The sequence below is a fragment of the Sylvia atricapilla genome, chromosome 14, assembly GCF_009819655.1.
Source record: "Sylvia atricapilla isolate bSylAtr1 chromosome 14, bSylAtr1.pri, whole genome shotgun sequence".
NCBI classification, from domain to species: Eukaryota; Metazoa; Chordata; class Aves; order Passeriformes; family Sylviidae; genus Sylvia; species Sylvia atricapilla.
Genome location: NC_089153.1, coordinates 15,135,664 through 15,154,516, shown reverse-complemented (window position 1 = coordinate 15,154,516; position 18,853 = coordinate 15,135,664). Strand labels below are relative to the sequence as shown.

At 61.3% G+C, this 18,853-nt stretch overlaps 1 protein-coding gene across 1 annotated transcript; it reads left to right on the top strand.

The window, feature by feature from the left end:
* The first annotated feature begins 394 nt into the window (after nucleotides 1–394).
* On the top strand, nucleotides 395–18,340 carry RNF44 (ring finger protein 44). Its single transcript, XM_066329291.1, has 11 exons — nucleotides 395–581; nucleotides 12,224–12,404; nucleotides 12,799–13,015; nucleotides 13,519–13,686; nucleotides 13,861–14,037; nucleotides 14,217–14,378; nucleotides 14,456–14,580; nucleotides 14,725–14,812; nucleotides 14,955–15,076; nucleotides 15,174–15,273; nucleotides 15,488–18,340. Exons 2-11 carry the CDS (start codon nucleotides 12,298–12,300, stop codon nucleotides 15,548–15,550), a joined length of 1,329 nt encoding a protein of 442 aa, XP_066185388.1. The 5' UTR covers nucleotides 395–581; nucleotides 12,224–12,297; the 3' UTR covers nucleotides 15,551–18,340.
* The last annotated feature ends 513 nt before the right edge of the window (nucleotides 18,341–18,853 follow it).

Genomic DNA, 18,853 nt, shown 5'->3' with positions numbered 1-18,853 from the left:
TTAGGAAGAATTTCTTCACGGAAAGGTTTGCCAGGCGTTGGAATGGGCTGCTCAGGGAGGTGGTGGAGTCACCGGCCCTGGAGGTGTCTAAGAAAATACTGGATGTGGCACTTAGTGCCATGGTGTAGTTGACACGACGGTGTTGGGTCATAGGTTGGGCTGCACGATCTCAGAGATGTTTTCCAACCGAATTGATTCTGTGATTCTCTAACTCCTGCGATCTTCCCCGACTCAGTCCGGGGTGGCGCTGACTGCGCTGGCACTCGGAGCATTACGGCCGGAGAGCTGCGCTGCTCAGTTTCGCGGCGCCGTTCTTGGGCTCATTACGGCAGGAGGCGGCGGGCGCGCCCATCGGCGCCGCGCGAGGGGGAGCAGCGCGGCGCGGCCGGTTCCATCGGCACCGCGGGCGCGGGGGCGCCATGAGGCGGGGCTGAGGCCGGAGCGGGAGCGGCACCGGGACTGGCACCGGCACCGGGACGGACACGGAGCCCGGCGGGCCCGGCCGCCGCGCCATGCGAGCGGGCTGAGCGGCGGGCAGCGCCGGGGCACGGCACCGAGCGCCGGGGGCGCGCCTCCCGCAGGTACGGGGCGCGGCGGCGGCCGCAGGCCCGGGCTGTGCGGAGCAGGGCCGGGGCAGCAGGGCGAGGCGGCGGGCAGGGCCCGGGGCTGGGGGAAGGGGGAGGACAGCCCCGGGGCAGCGGGACGGGGAGGGCGGCGGGCAGGGCCCGGAGCGATGGGGCGGATGCAGGGCCGCGGGGCCCGGTGCGGCGGGCGGAGGAGCGAGCGCGGCCCGGTGCGGCGGGGGCGGCCGGGCCCGGCCCGGTGCACCGAGGGGGCGGATGGCCGGCGCGGGCGGAGGTGGCGGCTGCCGGCGCATTTGGGTTCGGGGAAGCGGCCGTAAAGCGCTGCCAGGCCCGGTGCAGCCGCAGGGTGGTGGGAGGAGCCCCCGCTGCTGGGGGAGCCCCGCGGGGACGAGGGGAGCAGCGGGCAGAGAGCCGGGGCGCTGCTGCCCATGGGGCTGTCCCAGCCTGCCCCGGCCCGAGCCCCTCCTTGGGGTCTCCTGCGATCCCGACCGGGAGGGAGTGAGGGGCTTCTGCTGAGGCCGGTGCTGTGCCTTGTCCGGCTTGGCACCTCGCGGTGTCCCGTCCGCCGTTCCCCCGGACCCGGTAAACTGTGCCAGCTAGGGGCAAGCCCCGGTGTGGGATAGGAGACAGGAGGGGAAGTGGTGAAACTCTTCAGAAAGTTGTCCCTGGGGAGGAGGTAGGAAACAAATGAGCCCAGAGCGACGGGGTGGGGTAGTGGCACCCGGGGTGGTGGCAGTGGCACAATCCGTGCCACCGGCCCGCCAGGATCTGTGCTGGCAGCGTGGGCTGCGTGTGAGGCCCCTGGCAGCCCTGTCCCACGGAGGACGTGTGGGACCGCGTTGTGGGCAGCTGGGATGCACTCCAGGTTTTGTTCTCCCGGGCAGGAGTTGAGCTCTTTGGCTAGGCAGGTGCTGTTCCACCAACTGGGGACAACAACTCTTCCCAGGAGAGCGGGTCTGTTTTGTGCTGATACCTTGTCCACCAGTTCTGCACCAGCCCCGTGCTTCAGCACAACTGGCAGTGTGTGCCTGCAGCTCCAGAGATCATCCCTGTGCTTGCCTTCTTGCTGTTCTGTGCCAGTGCCTTGCTCTGTCCCTCTGTCACCTGCACCCATGTCGGCTCTATCGCGCCAGGACCTCGAGGCTCCCCTCGAGGTGGGTCTTGTGGCCCGAAGAGATGCGCAGGGCAGAGCCCGGCGGGGGCAGCTGGGTCCCCGGGGCCAGGCAGGAGCCCCGGGAGGAGGAGCAGCTGTCGGAGGAGAGCCGGCTGCGTCTGATGTCACTGCGGTGCATGGTGGGTAATTATGCACGTTGCAATGAAAATAATAAGGCCGGCTCCATAGTGGTGTCTAAAAATACTGCTAATGCGGAGTGCCTGCTGGGCGCCTTTGTTTGTCACCTTTGGGTGTCTGCTCTGGGGCTGGCCGGGTGGTGTCACACCCCTTGAGCAGTGGGTTAGGTTTAGCAGGTGAACTGTGGCCCCTCCATTTCTCCCTACATGGGACGTGATGCCAGTGGAGACAGGACAGGTGTTGGCATGGGAGGTGAGGCAGGAGGCACCTGTGTGTGTTGGGAGGCTGCAGTGCCACCTTCCTGCACGCAGCCATGCAGGGAGTCTTGGTAGGATGGCAAAGCTTTGTTCCCCTAGCCTTGCTTGGAGGTGGGCAGTCTCGAAGTGGTGGCTGTTTTGTGTCCCAAAAATCTACCCTTATAGCCCCTTTCAAGTACCAGCTGGTTCGAGTACAGATCAGGATTTGGGCCTTGGTGGTGTGGTCTGTCCATCACTGGCATTGTGTGCCAGGGCAGAGGTCACTAGAGCTGGGGCCTGCTGGACCTTCCCTCTGTGGCTGCCACCATGGTGTGCTCTGGCACTGGCAGGACTTGGACTGTGGCAACTTGCTGTTTTCTGGCTGAGCAAAGGTGGGAGGGAGGAAGGGATATGCACCTGGAACAGAGGGAAATTATGTGATAGGTGCTGGGGGGCACCTGGGTGCTGGCCCAGGCCAAGGGCTGCTCAGGACTGTGATGTCCACTCCTTGGGCTCTGCCTGGGTGCTCTCGGTGCAGCTCTGGTTGCTGCTGTGGTCCTTCCATCTGCTGCCAGGCTCTGGAAGCTCCCATTGCAGCGGAGGGAGAGGCTTGCAGGGGTGGTGAGAGCCATCTGGAGCCTACTGGCCTGGCAGGGGGAAGGTGTTGCGTGGCAGGGCAGCAGCAGAGGGCTGGAAAGGGCAGGAAACACTGAGCCTGTGTGCCAGGGTCTCAGTGACGAGCCTCTTCCGCTTTGTGTGCAGAGAGGTCAGAGAGGTGGCGGCTGCTCTTGGTTCCCAGCTGGTGCTTGTGGTGGGCTCTGAATCCAGCTGTCAGCCCTGGGAGCTGAGCTTTGTCCCTCTTTGCTGTGGAGCAAACAGGGAGATGTCACCCTGCTGGCATGCTGGGCTGCTTTGCCTTTAGGGTCATGGCTGTGTTCTTGGGGCCCTTCACTGGAGAGGGCGTGTCGCTGCTGCCTCTGGTCTTGCCAGGCACTGACTCTAACATCTGAGGCCACACATGGCAGTGGTGTTCCCCTGAGCAGTGAAACACACTGTCCCTACCTGCTGCGCTGTGTGGCTCCCTTTGGTGAGCAAGGAACAAGGAATGGGGTAGGAGACTTTGTGAGTCCCATTGATCCACACCGTGGAAGCTGCGTGTTTGCATCTGCCTGTCCGGGACCAGGGCCCTGTGAGGGGAATTGATCAAGCTGTAAAACCCAGAGCCAGCTAATGAAATAGGGACTATAGATTTTTATTTTAAATGGAAGAGAGTTTAGGAGAGATTTAATTATCCTTGGTTTATGGACCTGTTAGAGGAATGAAATAACAGCCGGCAGGTGAGGGCTGGGATTCAGCTCGCAGCACTTTTCTTGCAGGCTGTCTGCAGAACTGGTCAAGTCCTGCCACCCAGGGTAGAGTGGGGAATGATGTGAAGTCACTCAGAGCAGAGTTAGACCGGGTGAAGTCCTGCTTATCCTGCTGGGTGTCCCTGCTTCCTGCTGGGAGTATGTGTGCTGAAATAGCAGAGGGGCTGGCCCTGGGCAATTTGGGCTGGTGTAAGAAAAGCTCTCTTTGGTCCCTGGGGCTTGGTGTGGGCCAGTCCTTGTGCTAATGGACATCAGAGAGTTTGGGAGCCCCGTACTCACTGGGCTGTCTCCCTCTAGGTGTCATTTTCCCTGGGCTGTGGCACTGGGGGTCTTGCTGATGCCCGTGCGCGCCCTGCGCAGTGTGTGGAGTTTGTAAAGGAGAGCTGCAGAGCGCTGGGATTTGCTGGGCTCAGCTGTGTGTTGGACACAAGCTGTAAGGCTGTCACTAGAGCCACTCCTCCTGTGTGCATCCACTCCACAGTCACGTGAGGCCGGCCGCAGGACACAGCTGGGGAGGTGGTGGTGGCAGGCAGCACGGTGCTGGTTTTCGGCAGAAAAGCCTGGCTTCTGGATGCTTTTGGGATTTTCACCTCTTCACTGAGGAGCCAGAGCACAGCATTTCCCCACCATCCCTTGGCTCCCTGCTTGGACCAGTCTTGAGAAACATGGTTTGTCACCTGCTGTGTATGGGTAATTGGTTGGCCAAGGGGTTTGTGTACCCACTATGCAGGCACAGCCCATAGAGTGCCAGTCTGATGTGTCCAGAGGCTGCAAAAACATCCAAGGAAGCTGCTGGTGCTGGGGACTTCTCCCAGAACCCTCCAACATTGATGCAGGAACTTGGGAGAGCCAAGCCCTGAGCCCTGCGGTCATGGAGCTGCATGAGGATGTTGCGTGGCTCCCTGAGACAGGTCAGTTCCAGAGGGGAGCAGTGAGGATCTGTGCTGTCGCCTCACAAGGGTGTTGGGAGAAACCAGCCTGCTGACTCTCTGGGCAGCAGAGCTGCACCATAGTGCTTATCCTTTCCTCTACCTTTGCACCTGCAAGTCCTCAGTGTTTCAGGGCAGGAGCTGTTTCCTGGAGGGCACAAGCAGACCATGTCCAGTGTGGCATGTCTGGGTTTTCTGGAGTGGGGTGGTTTAGGAGGGCTCCACATTTTGCTGTGTGCATTGCAGAGGGTGAGGCTGAGCAGTGTCCCCCAACAAAGCAGTGCTCGTTGCTGGCCTTGGGAATATTATTTTCCAGCTGCAGGCTGGTCCCTGGAGACCTGCTCTCACTGGCTGCAGAGCTGTAGTTCTGGGTCTTCCTTGGCTACTCTGGAAAGCAGGATGAAGGTTTTTAGCTCAGCCATGCAGAGCAGAGGACTGGCCTGCAGTACTGTGTGTCAGGAGCTGCTTTCTCTCGGGTGAGCCTGTCTTGGTGATCCAGGCCTGTGGCATCCCTGGCTGTTGCCCCTGGGAAGGGAGGGCCCATGTTCTGGTCCTTCTTCCCCCAAGCCTGGCAGTGCTGAGGCGCGGTCCCCTCCGGCAGGTTGTCTTTTCCCTGCTGTGCTGGTGGGGCTCCCTGGCTACATTTGCATTTTGAGCCAAGTGTCTTAGTTGGTTTTCTCTCCATGCCTGTGCTTTGGGAAAGTGGTGAACAATAAAAATCTGCCGTTGAGAGCTGTAGCAGAGGTCAGGCAGCTCCTGTGCCCCAGGCTGCTCTCTTGTCACAGCACAGTTGCGCTTTGTGCACGGGGGCTGTCAGCTTGAAAGTCATGTTTTTGCTCTTAAAACCAACCTCGGGCACTGGTGTGGGGTTCTCTGGGTGATGTACAGGGATGTATTGCAGCAAACCTTCTTTGCACTTAGGGTACTGGTCACTCCCTGTTTTGATGCATCTTGTAAGCAGCCTCTTGGCAAATTTTTAATCAAGGACAAAGGAGGGTAAATGGTTGCTGAAAATCATGAGTTTCTCTAAGCTCCTTCCTGAAAATGATCGTTGCAGGTTGTCGGTGTCCCTGCAGGCTTCTTAAAATGCAAAACAAACCACCCAGCCCAACTTCCTGACTGTCACTAGTGCTTTCAAGAGACACTTCGTTTTGCTGAGTGGTAACGAAACTGCTCTTTGCCATCCACCAGCTCCTGGCTCTGGCTGTATCCCTTTTCAGGAGCTGCTCTGCCCGAGAGCAGTGGGGAAGGTGTCTGGAGCCTGGCCCCTCCTGCCCTTGGCCACTCACTTGACAGATGCCATTAACACTGTCCACAGCATGTAGAGAGCAGGCTGGACTCAGAGAGATGCTTTGTGGAGAGGTGACAGATGAGCTGGGGACTCCAGGGATGTTGTGTGGGGAAGGGAAAGAGGGGTGATCCCTCCTCCCTCTGAGCTGTCTCTGCCCCAGGAGAGATTGGGTCTGTTTTAGGAAAGGGCTGTCTGAAATGAGAACTAAAAGTGAAGGGCAGAGAATTATGGAGTCCTGAAGAGCAGTCTCATAGTAGGAAGGAAAGGAAGGGCCAGAGAGGCTACCCAGGCAGCAGGCTGGGGATGGACATGGTGACATTTGCTCTTTTCCTCCCACCCATGTGCAACTAAGCTGTGGAAGTGGCTCCTGCAAGATGCCTGGGCAGACAGAGGTGCGTGTAGTTCAGCGTTCTTCTGTTCAGGGGAGAAGAGGCCACCCAGGAGAGAGGAGGACACAACCCATTCCGTGATGCTGCTGAGCTACAGAGGTGGCCAAGCTGGACCCAGTTGCTGCACCTGCCACCTTCTGGTCATGCTATTCAGGTTGTGCTGGTGTTTCTAGGGCAAACGAAGGAAGGTGGAGATCTCTGCAGATTATTTACCCTGTCCTAAGGAAATGAAGGCCTGTTGCAAGCTTAGTGCTTATTTGTGAGTGTTCACTCTTTGAGCTTGCTGGACGGTGTCACTTGGGGTAGGTGTCAGGTGTGGATGCTGCTTCTGAGGTCTTGGATTGCTACAGGCTCAGGCTCTTGGGGAGGAAGGTGCTGCTAGTTCTCCCTCTGCAGTGCAGCTCAGCCATGCTATTAGACATCAGAGAATCCACGTGGGAGAGATCGACAGGAAACTGGGCGTTATCAGTTCCGCTGCCTGTGCAGCTACTCGCTCCTCATGTCAGCATCCTCCACGTGTGTGTGGCTGGAGGCGTTTGATGGGAGTGCTGTCAGCCCGGGGGTGGGAGTGGGTGGCGTGTGATCACGGCGGAGGCGTCCTGCCTCCACTGCCAGTGAACTCGGCTCCACTGAGCGTGTGGAGCAGGGAGGGAGCTCCTTGCTCCTCCATCTCCACGGTGGAGAAGCACTTCACCCTGCTGATGTTGGGGTGTCCCATGTCCTCTGGTGCTTATGCTGAGCCATGGGTAGGGTAGGGACACTCTTGCTGCTCCTCCCTCCCTGCAGTCTGAGAGCATCTGTGTTCTTGGTGCTGGTTTCTTCATGCTTTTTTCTAGGCCCAGGGGAAAAAAAGAGAAGGATCTGAGGCCCCTTTCTCTCCCTGGACATGTGTGAGAGGCCCAGAAGAATGTGGAGGTGAAGCACTGGCATGCTGAGTGTTGGGGAGAACACAGGGCAGACCAAGCCTACAGTGGGAGATGTGTTCTCACCACTGGATCACCCTGGCTAATCCTGTGTCAGACCTGACCCATATATGAGGCAAGGGAGGTGGCATGTCTGTGGCAGCAGATGGTGTCTTAAAGAGCCTGGGCTCAGGGAGACTTCATCCTGCTGGCCCCTGGCTATCCTGAAGGAAAGGATGGGCCACCTGTCAGCTGCAGAGCAGCCAGGTTCAGCCTGAGCAACCCCTGCAGGTAGAGAGCTTTCTATGGCTTATGGACTGTCTCACTCACCAAGGGTGTCACAGGTCTCTGTGGCTGGACTGGGATCCCTTGTCCTGGCCCAGAAGTGCTGACCAGCATTGTTTGGGCCCCTCACATGGCTTTTCAGGCAGAGCTCTGTACTTGGGGCAGTGTTGGTGTCTGTGTGCATGGCTGTGTCTCTGATACAGTGTGGGCAGAGCGTTTCCACATGCTCTGATCCTGTAGCTGGCTGTGTGGTGCCCCGTCCTCACTTGGCACAGCCGTGTGCAGTGTGGCTGTGCCAGGGGAATGATCCTGCCTGGCTGGGCAGGGAGCGTGAGCAGCGTGTGAGCTGTGTTCCATCGATGGCTTCTCCTGATGCCATCCTGAGGACATCAATAGCTGCTGCTAGCAGGGGAGCTGGTGATGCTGGAGTGGGTCTGGAGGGAGTATCTGCACAGATATCCACCATCTGTGGCCTCTGCCTGCTGCCGGTGCTCTGCCCAGATCAGATCGTGTCCTGGCAGCCTTGTGAAGGTGCAGTGTTGTCTCTGCCCACAAACAATGGCAAGGTCAAAGGACAGAGTGTTGTTTTCCTGCTCTTCCCTGTAGTCCCCAGCTCCTGAAGCAAAGAGGCTGTATGGAACAGACCTGGAGGGTGGTTGTTCAGGTTTGGGCTGATTCAATCCTTTGGCCTTTCCTGCTGGAGTTCTTGCCTGAGTGCGTGGCTCTGACACCATCATAGGTCTGCCCTGCTGTGCTGCCTTCCTGTCCCGTGTGTCCCCTACTTTGGGGACAGAAGCAATTGGCCGTGGTGCTACTGACAATCGTGGTAGAGGCATCTTTCCCCAGAATGCTCTATGTCCTGGAGGATCCTTGAGCCTGGTGTAGTTGCTCCTGCACGCCTGGATGTGGGGTGAAGAGGTGAGAGCCTTGCGAGGGGCCTGGAGGGACCTGGGCACAGGGCTGGAATCAGGCAAAGCTGAATCTGACTGCGCATCACAACAATGAGCTACTGAATTGTTAAATCGTCGATCTGAGGTTTTCTTTGAAAGGGGTGATGCTACAAATTAATTAGCTCCCTTTTGGTTGTTAGCACTTTAAAGCCCAGCTGTCAGGGGAGGGCTGGTTTATAGGCATTACATCAGGGCTGCCGGCTGGCTCGCTCGCCTACCTGGGAATTTCTAAGTGTGCGTTGTAACCGGGGGAAATTTGGCTCGGATGCAGCATCTGGCGCTCAGTGAAGCTGCTGCGATGCGCTGTCCTGGGCACGGGGATTTGACTGGTGCCTGAGCGGTGCTGCTGGGACACACGGGGAGCCGGTGGCTCGGCCTCTCCGTGTCCAGCTCTCAGCCTTAGCCGCCAGCCGGGTGACTCGCTCAGGTGAGCTGCAGGTGTGCAGGTGGTGATCCGAGGAGTTCCTGCTTCTTGTTTAATTAACGTGAGAGAACAGGAGGCTTTTCTGAAGCAGAAAGGGCTTTTCTAGTGCATAAAAGTTTGAACTGGCTACAGATGCCCTGGGAGAGGTGTCGGTGCGGGCAAAGGGCTCGATGTGCCGAGCGAGAGGGGAGTAGCTCCTCCGTGCCCCCGTCCGAGTGCGGGAGGTGGCGGGGAAGCGAGCCTCTGCTTCCCCACCCCCGGGTTTTTCTGCCCACCAGCACAGAAGCACGCCGACTCCCGGGCACGAGGCTGCCGTCCCCGCGGCCCACCGAGCTGCCAACCCGGTGAGCAGGGGCCCGGGAGTGATGCGGGGGGCACAGCCGCAGGTACGGTGCCAGCAGCCTTTAAGGCCAGTCCCGGCGGGACAAGGTGTCCGGGAGCGGCACCAGGCCGCTGGAGAAGGGCGGTGGGTGCCCGGTGCCGCCCGTTGTGGGGCCGCCTCGGTGGTCCCGGGCGGGGGTCGCTGCCCCGCGTGGCGGCCCCGCGCTCCAAGATGGCTGCGGACCGTGACACGCCTGGTCACGTGGGACGCGCGCGCGCCGCGCCGCCCCCCCCCTCCCCCCGGTGCCCCCGGCCGCCCCCCGCTCTCCCCCCGCGCCAGCCGCGCGCGCCCCCGGTGCCCCCGGGCGCTGTGACTCGGTCCGGTGCGTCCCCGCTGGTTCTTAAAGGGACAGGCACCCCCCACGCACCCCGGCCCGCCGCGGCCGCTCCGCGCCGCGGAAAACAAAGAGGCACCGGAAACAGCGGCGGCGGGGAGGGGGCCGGCCCGGCGGGAGGCGGGCGGGAGGGAGGGAGGGGAGGGCCGGCGGCGGGCCGGCGGGGGGGGCAGGCCCGGGCCCGGCGTCGGCGAACAAAGAGCGGCGGGAGGGAGGGGGCGGGGGCGCCGCAGCGGCACCGGAGCGGCGGCCCAGGCCATCGGTGCAGGTACGTGCGGGCCGGGGGGGGCGGGAGCGGGGCGGGGGCGGGGGCCGCCCGCCGGACCCCCGACGGCACCTGCCCCGGGCGGCGGCGGCGGGGTCCGGCGGCCGCCTTTGTTATTGCTTTTGTTTGGCGCCGAGCACATGGCCCCGGAGCGGCCGCTCTTAAAGCCACAGCTCCGCACCGGCACCGCCGCGGGCCGGGGAGCGCTCCCGGGTGCCGGCGGCCGCGGTGCCTCCCCGGGGTGCTGCACGGTGGGGCGCTCCGTCGGTGCGCTCCGGGATGTGCTGCTTGCCCCGCCGTGCGCCGCCGTCCCGGACACCCGGGTTCGGGTCGGGGCTGGGGATGGGGTTGGGGGTCGGGGTCGGCCTTCCGAAGGGGCTGCCGGTGCAGCGGGGCCAGCGGTGACCCCGCTCCCGGGCGAGCTGGCGGCGCTCGGGTGGGAACGGTGGGGAAGGGGCCACGGGGAGAGCTCGGGGTGTCGGGACAGAGCCGGCGGCGGATGGCAGCGGGGTGGCAGGACCCCCGGGGCGGGCGGCTCCCCCGGCAGTCCCGGAGCCCGGCTCTGCCCGAGCAGATGGCACCGGGCGTGAGCGCTGGCGCGCTGCTAACTTTGTTCTCGGCGGGGCTCGGGAGCCGCCTCCCTCCGCCCCTCCGAAGGGCTGCGGGACCGCGATCCCCTTCGTTTCGGAGCTGCGGTGGTCTCCGCGGGGTCACGGTCACCCTGCTCGGCGTGGCCGCTGGCTTCCAGACACGGGTGCGAAGGGAGCCGGGTCTGCCCGCTTGGGACTAGAGTGCCTTATGGGTGCTGGCTGTGGCAGGACGAGGGCCGGGCCAGCACTGTCCCACAAGTCGGGCGTGCCGTTCTGCCTGGGGATGCCGTCTGGGGCTCTGGGAGCGCAGGCAACCCTCTGCTCTGGAGGTCCCAGGAACAGACAAGCCCCTGTACGGCTTCAGTGTTCCTCTGCGGATGTGCTGCCCATCCCCAAGCCCATCGCTGTGGTGCCTGGTCTGGAAGGTGCCTGCTGGATCACACAGAGCCTTGGCACCACACATGTTCCGAGAGTGAGGATGTGGAACTGGAAGCAATAACATCTCAGAGATACTTCTTCAGAGTGAGGCTAAACCTGGGTTGTTGCTGCATTCTGGCCCCCAGCCCACTCAGGGGCATATTGTGGTCGGGCAGAGCTTCGAGGTGGGCAGAATAAATTCCCTGTGGAAGGAACCTCCTGTTCAGGCACACCCCCTTCCCTGCTGACATTCACAGACAGGTTCGGGGGGTGCTCAGGCTGTGGCTTTTGCTTTTCTTCATTTTCCTACCAAAACAAAGAGACAAAATTGCTTTCAGCTTCCACAGTAGTGTGGAGATGAAGGTGAGGTCAAGAAGAGACTTGTGTGTGGCACAGGAGTTGCCCCAGTGGTTGTTGATACCCATCACCCAAAAGTGACATTGCAGCTTCTCCCTGCTGGGCTGAGATCCCCCAGCTGCTGCTGAGCAGCATTCCCCAGGCTCCAGGTCCGCGGAGTGTCTTTCCTGTCCCGGGTGTGTCTTTGCCGTGGGCACTGAGGAGGAGGTGGGGCTGAAGAAGCTGCTTTGGGGGAGACCTCACCAGCCTGCGGTGAGCTGGATTTAGGGGTGTGTGGGCTTGTGGTAGCAAGGCCATGGCTGCTGCTGTGTGCTGACCTGGTGCTATGGAGGCCAAAGGAAGCTGGGCAATGGAAAGGTACCCAGGGAGGGTCTTGGTAGTACATGGAGCCAAGGAAGGCACTTTTGGGACCTGGGAAAGCAGAGTCTGGGGAAGCTCAGCCCCAAATGCAGATGTCTCCTCTGTGCAGTGCCAGGCTCCATTGTGGCCGAGCTGTGTCCTGGGAGGGGGCTCTGGTGCAGGAACACCACTGAGGCTGGATGCAGGAGGGGAGATGGGGCAGGGCCAGCTCAGTGTTCCCACTGTCACGCTGCCATGGAGAGCAGCTAGGGGAGCAGAGGTGCCTGCCTGGCTTCAGCACAGCCCATACTTGTCCCCTGCTCTGTGGGGACGTGTGGCTGTGCCCTGTTTGCAGCAGGGAGTTGAAGTGCACAACCCTGACAGAGAAGGGCCATGAGCCCTGCTGCCACCACCAACCCCTCTGCCAGTCACTGGGGCAACAGCATCACTCCAGAGTAGGATATGCAGGAGCTCAACAAAGAGCAACCCCAGAGCAGCGTCAGGGACCTGCTGGAAACTCCCCATGCTGTGTTCAGGCTCCCTGTTGGCCGGTGAGCAGGCTGGGATGCTGCCACGGCCACGGGGCTCTTCATCACTTTCTTTCCTCTGTGCCAAAAACAAGTGCTTCTCTCTCTCTCTCTCTCTTTGTGTGTGCGTTGTGCATAGGGGATGACTCTGGCCATGAAGGGGAGGGACAGCAATGAGGGGGCTGGGGACAGGCTTTTCCTAACCCCTCTCAGGGCCACATCCAGCCCCAGGAGATGGGGTGGGGGCAGCTCCAGGTGGAGGAGCAGCAAGAGCTCCAGCTATTGGCGTCACCATCCTTGTGAGGATGGAGCAGCAGCCTGAGCGGTGGCGGGACAGTGCCATGACCCGCTGTCCCTCTTGCAGAATTCAAGGTGCTGGTGTCTTGCCCTGCCTGGAGCCTGAGACCCCGTGTGCCCATCCGCCTCCCGACGTCACCAATGCGACCATGGGAACTGGCAGTGAATAGGCGGCCGCCCTCTGCCCCTTTTGCCCAGCGCCGTTTCTCGGGGGGACCCTGCAGCAGCCCCGACCACCTCCGGCGAAGGTACGGGTGCAGGGTGGTGTGGAGCCCTGGCCCCTGTGGCACATGGGGACGTGGGGCCGGTTCTCTGGTCCTGCTGGGGCAAGGCACCAGCTCCCAGTGGGGCTTGGGGGGACGTTTGACAGGGAAGCACATCCACCTGGCCCAGATGAGGGGTCCTTGGGGAGCAAGGGTCCTTTTTATGCTGTGGACACGGAGAGGGCACTTGCAGAGTTGAGCAGAGAAGCTGTTTCTGGAGCTGTCCAGCCTGAGGTGTCCTGGCACAGTGTCCTGAGCATCTCACCCTGGGCACTGGGCTGGCATCGATCCTCCCGTAGCCATCCTGCTTGGGGCTGTGGTGCCCCTCTGGCCTGGGGGGTCACTCCTGCTCTGTTTCTCTCCTGCGGTGGCCCCACAGCCCCTCTGCCAGGCGTCAGTGGGGACGACGCGACCGACCTCTGGCAACCCTGCTGGGCCAGGATGAGCCCCAGGTGCACCCTGCCTTCCCCCAGCAGCCGCACATCCCTGTAGATGAGCCCCGTGCCTACGCTCTTCCCAGCACGCCGCCACGAATGCTTCACCCAGCCGCTCACCCACCCCACCAGAACCCATTCATGGTGGATCTGCATGACCAGGTAGGTGTTGCAGCCCCTAATCCCGCTCCAAAATGTGATCCTGTGGTGTTCTTTGGGCTGGTGTCTGGAATGGTGATATGTCCCTGGGTCCCCTCTGGCCACTTGCTTTTGGGATCACCCAGCCCTGAGCCTGCTGATGCTCTGGTTCTCCAAGATTTAAATCTTGGGGTCCCTGTGCCTGCTGGGTATGTCCAGGGTGGTCCCTGCTCCCAAGGGCTGGGGAGAGTCCCCTTGTAGGGTTGTACATGTGATTACTGTCATCATAATCCATGGTAATGATGATGTGTTGGAGGCTGTATCAGCCTGTCCACTTGGAGGAAAGAAGGGTCCAAAACTCCCTCAAGCTGAGCCATCACTCAGCCTGTTCCTTGGTCCACACCAGCGGGATGGGCATGCCAGCTGTCCCAGTGCTGTGCGCCCAGCATCCTGCTGTGATCCTGTCAGGACAGGGACAGCTCAGACAGGGCTGTACCCTGACTGCGGCCTCGGTACCTTGTCCTTAGGTGCACCAGGGACCTGTCCCTCTCTCCTACACGGTTACCACCGTAACAACGCAAGGCTTCCCCATCCACGCTGGCCAGCACATCCCTGGGTGCAGCACCCAGCAGCTCCCAGCATGCTCAGTGATGTTCAGTGGACAGCACTACCCGCTCTGCTGCCTCCCACCCCCGGTGAGTCACAGCAGGGGACTCCTGGGGACAGCCTGGGCTGTGAGTGCCCAGACGTAGTGTGGGTCCCCAAGCCCACTGTAGTGCAAGCTTCTGGGAGCACAGGGTCCTTTGGAGGCCCTGGGGAGGAGGCAGGGGTGTCTGACCCTTGTTTTTCTCTCTTTTCTCTCCCCACAGCTGATTCAGGCATGTGCCATGCAACAACTTCCCGTCTCCTACCAGACATTCCCCCCCATCATCTCCAGCGACCATTACATCCTGCACCCACCCCCGCCGCCAGTGCCCCCCCACCAGCCGCCCCACATGGCCCCCCTGGGGCAGTTCGTACCTCTCCAAGCCCAGCATCCACGTATGGTGAGTTGGGGTGGAGGGACGGGCTGGGGATGTGAGGTGCCCACCACCTTGGGGTCTTGTCCTTCTGCAGCCCCTGTGGGTCTAAGCTGGGGGTGGTGGGCAGAGTGCCCAGGGTACCTCATAGCACTGGGGAAGTGTAATTTGGGATGCTCCTCGCAGCCTAACTCTTTCCCCCATAGCCTCTGCAGAGGATAGACAATGACGTGGACCTGCGAGGGGAGCAGCACCCCATTGCAGGTTTCACATACCCTCCGTCTCACCACGCTCCCACGCTGTCGCCCTCCATGCCGCTGCATTACCTCCCCCACGACCCGCTGCACCAAGAACTGCCGTTTGGCGTGGTGAGTCCCCATCCTGGGGAGGGGCTGGGGACACTGTGGGGCTGGCACGACTCTGAGTGCCCCGTCTCTCCCTGCAGCCATACCCCCACATGATGCCCCGGCGGCTGAACACCCAGCGGTACCGGCTGCAACAGGCGCTGCCCCCACCGCCACCCCCTCCGCCGCCTCCTCCGTACTATCCGAGCTTCCTGCCCTATTTCCTGTGAGTACTGGTGGGGATATTGTAGGATGTGTAGGGCAGGGGTGGCACTGTGTTGGCACAGGGGGCTGTGCCCCCTTGGGGGGGTGCTGGGGTGGATGTTGGGGTTTGCAGCCCCATGCTGACTGCCTTGTTGTTCTTCCCTAGTTCTATGCTTCCTGTGTCGCCAACAGCCGTGGGGCCCACGATCAGCTTAGACCTGGACGTGGATGATGTGGAGATGGAGAATTATGAGGTGCGTCAGCTTGGCTTCCCCACAGTGATAGGATGGGAGAGCTGGAGGGGTTTTCTGATTGCTCTGCTGGGAGGGGAGAGCCTGGAGAGGTGCTGTGTGAGAACATGAGACAAGCTGAGGCAGCCTCTGCATCTCCCTTCAGGCACTGCTGAACTTGGCTGAACGACTGGGGGAGGCCAAGCCACGGGGACTCACCAAAGCAGACATCGAGCACCTCCCGTCCTACCGCTTCAACCCTGAGAGCCACCAGTCCGAGCAGACCCTGTGAGTGGGCTCAGGGTGCACATGGGGGGCCTGGCAGGGGTTAGGGGCCAAGGGCCGTGGTTGACAGTGGGGCTGTACTGATGGCTGCTTCCCCCAGGTGCGTCGTGTGCTTCAGTGACTTTGAGGCCCGGCAGCTTCTCCGTGTCCTGCCCTGCAACCACGAGTTCCACGCCAAGTGTGTCGACAAATGGTTAAAGGTACTGCCTGTGCCTGCTGTGGGGGGAGCAGGGTGGCTTCTTGAGGTGCTGTGGGTACAGGCTGCTGCCTTTTGGGTGGGAGCCGGGGCCAAGCAGTGCGCAGGGCTGGATAAGCCATTTCTGTGATGTGGTTCCAGCCTTGGCGGTGGTGCGTGGCGGGTCCGGTGACTGCCGGTGGTGCCGCTCACTTGCCCCCGTGTCTCGTTGCCCGCAGGCAAACCGCACGTGCCCCATCTGCCGGGCGGACGCGTCGGAGGTGCAGCGGGAGGCGGACTGAGGCTGGCGGGCGCTGTGCCGCACAATTCACTAGAGGACAAGGACGCCGGGCTCGGGCGGGGGCCGCTGCCCGCTGCTAGGGCCTGACCCTGCGCTTACCCCCCCTCCCCAAAGCCTCTCCTCGGATGTGGTGAGCATTGAGCAGTCCGGGCTCCCGGCCAGCCCTCCTCCTCCCCGCCGGGGCACGGACTCGGCCGGACGCCTGCCCGCTGCGCTCCCAGGGCCCCGAATCGTGTTGTGCTGGAGGCGGGAGGTGCGTGGCCGTGCCCTCTGCGCTCCAAAGACGCTGTTGTTGCTCCATCACTTTCCAGGTCTTTGTACTCTGCTAGGGAATTAGTGGTTTTTCCCGTTGTCACTATTTTTTTTTTTTACGATAGTTTTTTTCCCCCTTGTTTCCTTTTCATTTCCATCACGTTTTTGGTTCCTTGGCCGTTTGCCCTAGGGGCGCGCAGGCGGCTCCTCCCCTGGGCGTTGCTCTCGAGGACGCGGGGAGGAGAGAGGAGGGAGCGCTGCGGGTGTGATGCCGGCGGCACCGCGGCCCCGGGGACAGCCGGAGGAGGTGGCTGGCGGAGTGCGGCCAAGGTGGGACACCAGCAACCCCACGGCATGGCTGGGGCAGAAAGGCAGGAACACAGGAATGCCTCTGTCCCCTCGCTCCTGTGCACAGCCTGGCACGGCCTCTCTCCTGCCTCCGCTGCCCCGGGGAGCCCCAGAGGGCTGTGGCTGCTTGGGGTCTTTTGCCAGTGGGAGGATGGTGCTGGCGGAGCCCTGGCCCCTCTCCCTGTTCATTCCCCTGTGCCTGGCCAGCGCAGCTCCCGGGGCCAGGCCACGTGGCATCCCACAAGGCAGCCAAGCTTGAGGAGGGGACACCAACCCCGTCCCTAGGGCTTCGGGCATGTGGTGTCCCCAGTGTGCTGCCCAGCCCCCGGCTCCTGCTCATTTCTCTGTCCCGACGACGTAAATCAAGGTAGCCCCATGCCCCGTCCTGCTGGCTGGACGGCGCGGTTTCCCCGGCTGGTGGGCAGCGAGGGGCCGGCTGGGCTGCGGCCCCCACAGCGGGGGAGGTTTTATTCATAACCTCGTGGAGTACTTTCAATGCTACCCTGGCCTCGGCCCGGCTGGTGCGGGGGAAGCTGTGAGCGGTCCCCTTGCCACCGTATCCCCCCTGCCCGTGCAGGGGCCGGGGGAGAAGCCGCCACGCCGCCGCCCGGCTCCATCAATCCCGCGTGGCCGTTGTTTTGCATGATTAATTAGCGAGGAGGGTGACGGGAGGCGGTGGCAGGGGTGGTGGTGAGAGCACCGCCCTCCCCTCCTGGCGCGTCGCTGACGCCTGGGAGCTTCCGAGCGGACGCCAGCCCTATGTAAATGTTCACAAATATGCATGCATGTCTGACCAGCTTGGAACGTGGTCTTGGCTACGTCTAGCCGGCTGTGGGGTGAGGGGGGTGGGGAGAGGGGTTTTTGTGCTCAGCTGATACTGCCATGCACTGTACTGCACATGTCCGCAACGCCACAGCAGGACCGTGAGACTTTCAGGGCCGTCCCCGCGGGGTCCGCGCCCGCGGCGGCGGCGTGTGCAAGGGACCGGGGTGGGAGGGGGCGGCTCCCCGCGGGGCGGGGGGCAGGCGCGGGGCTGGCCCCCGGCGGTGGCTCGGCCGGGTGCGAGGTGAGAGGGGCCGCGCCTGGCACACGGGGTGGGCACGACGGTGTTCCCCACGCTGAGGGCCGGAGGGCGGTGCCAGCCACCGGTGGGGCCGGCCCCAGACGCTGCCCGGTCGGGCGCGGGGGGCGACGAGCGGTGGGGGGGCCACGGGCCAGCTCCCCCTCGCCGCCCTTTCCCACCTCTCCGGTGGTCGCCCTCCGTGCGGAGCATCGAGGCCAAGGGCCCCCGGCCCGGCGCCGCCCGCTCCGCCCTGGCACGGGCGCTGGCACCGCTGGGCTCGGTGCCCCTTGGGCAGGACCCCGGCCCCCTCCCCGTCCCCTCACTCAGTGACAGATAACCAAAGGAGTCCCCGGCTTCGCGCCCCCGGAGACGCCCCCCTCCTCCCCTCCCGCCCTCGCGGTGCCCAGGGAGCCAGGAAAGCCTTACGGTCCTTTGACGGCGACTCGAAAGCTCACAGCTCGTGTGCTGCAGAATTTATTCCAATGAGCAGCTAAAAGTATCATTTAAAAAAAAATAACAAAAAGAAAAAATGACAAAAAAAAAATACTAAAAAACAATTATTTAGGGTGTTTGTGATTGCTGACTGCGCTGTAGATACCACTGTTTACCAATGAATTCCTGTGGTGGGATAGTGGACTGTTTACTGTTCTATTATACCAGTCCCCGGGCCCTCCGGTGGGACCCCCGCGTTCCCCGCGGCTCCCCGGAAGGTGCTAGGACGTGTGTTCTGTGTTAGAAAGTTTTTATATATATATATATATATATAAATATATATATATAATTTTTTTTGCTCTGTTACTTGCACATTTTACAGTTACCTCATTTTTCCCATGTATGTATTTGAAAAAAGGCTAATATATAGAAAAAAAAAGGTTCTTAAAGCTCTAAAAGTGTTTGTTTTTTTCCATTCCATTGGAATCATATTGGTTTTGTAGCATTTAACATAACTAGTATGTTGTATTATATATATGTGTATTATACTGATTGAAATTTTTAACAGATTTGTACTTTTTTTAAAATGAAAGTTGCTAGTTCTGCTTGACCAAGTAGTGCAATCATTATTTTTTTTAATGTTGTGGCTGATTTTGAGAGGGATATTCACTAATAAATGTATGATGTATACCAACACGCTGGGCCCAGCTCTTGTCTCCGTGGGGGTTTGAGGGGAAGTGTGGGGGCCAGGGATGGGAAGGAGCTGCTGCAGCTGGAAGGGCCCTGGAGAGAGGCTTGGAGGAGAGCCCAGCAGAGCCTGAGGGTGGGAGCAGGGACTGGGTGGATGCTCTGCCCCAGCAGGATCTGGTTTTGAGCAGCACCACACACTCCCTCCTTCCCACCTGGAGACCCCTCACAGCTTGCACAAAGATGGGGAAGTCCTGGCTGCTACTCTGGGACCGCCACAGCAGTGGGCTACCTTCCACCTCTCCTCCATCCCAACCCTCCAGCATTCCCATGCTGGCCCAGGGAAGAGGCAATCCCTGTGTTCCTGCTCCTAGCAGAGGGTTGGAGTGAGATGTGCTTTGAGATTCCTTCCACCCCCAACCATTCTTGGCTCCAGAACAGGTCACTGGACAAACAGGCTCCTACCAACTCTGCCTTTGGGCAGCCCGGACCAAGCCTCTGGCAGGGACCAGCCTTACACTC

Bases quoted from the DNA above. Each gene is read 5' to 3' on its own strand.
- RNF44 (XM_066329291.1), top strand. From the start codon at position 12,298: ATGCGACCATGGGAACTGGCAGTGAATAGGCGGCCGCCCTCTGCCCCT. The intron at 12,405-12,798 runs GTACGGGTGCAG...GTGGCCCCACAG, and splicing joins CCCGACCACCTCCGGCGAAG to CCCCTCTGCCAGGCGTCAGT. The intron at 14,581-14,724 runs GTGAGTACTGGT...GTTCTTCCCTAG, and splicing joins AGCTTCCTGCCCTATTTCCT to TTCTATGCTTCCTGTGTCGC.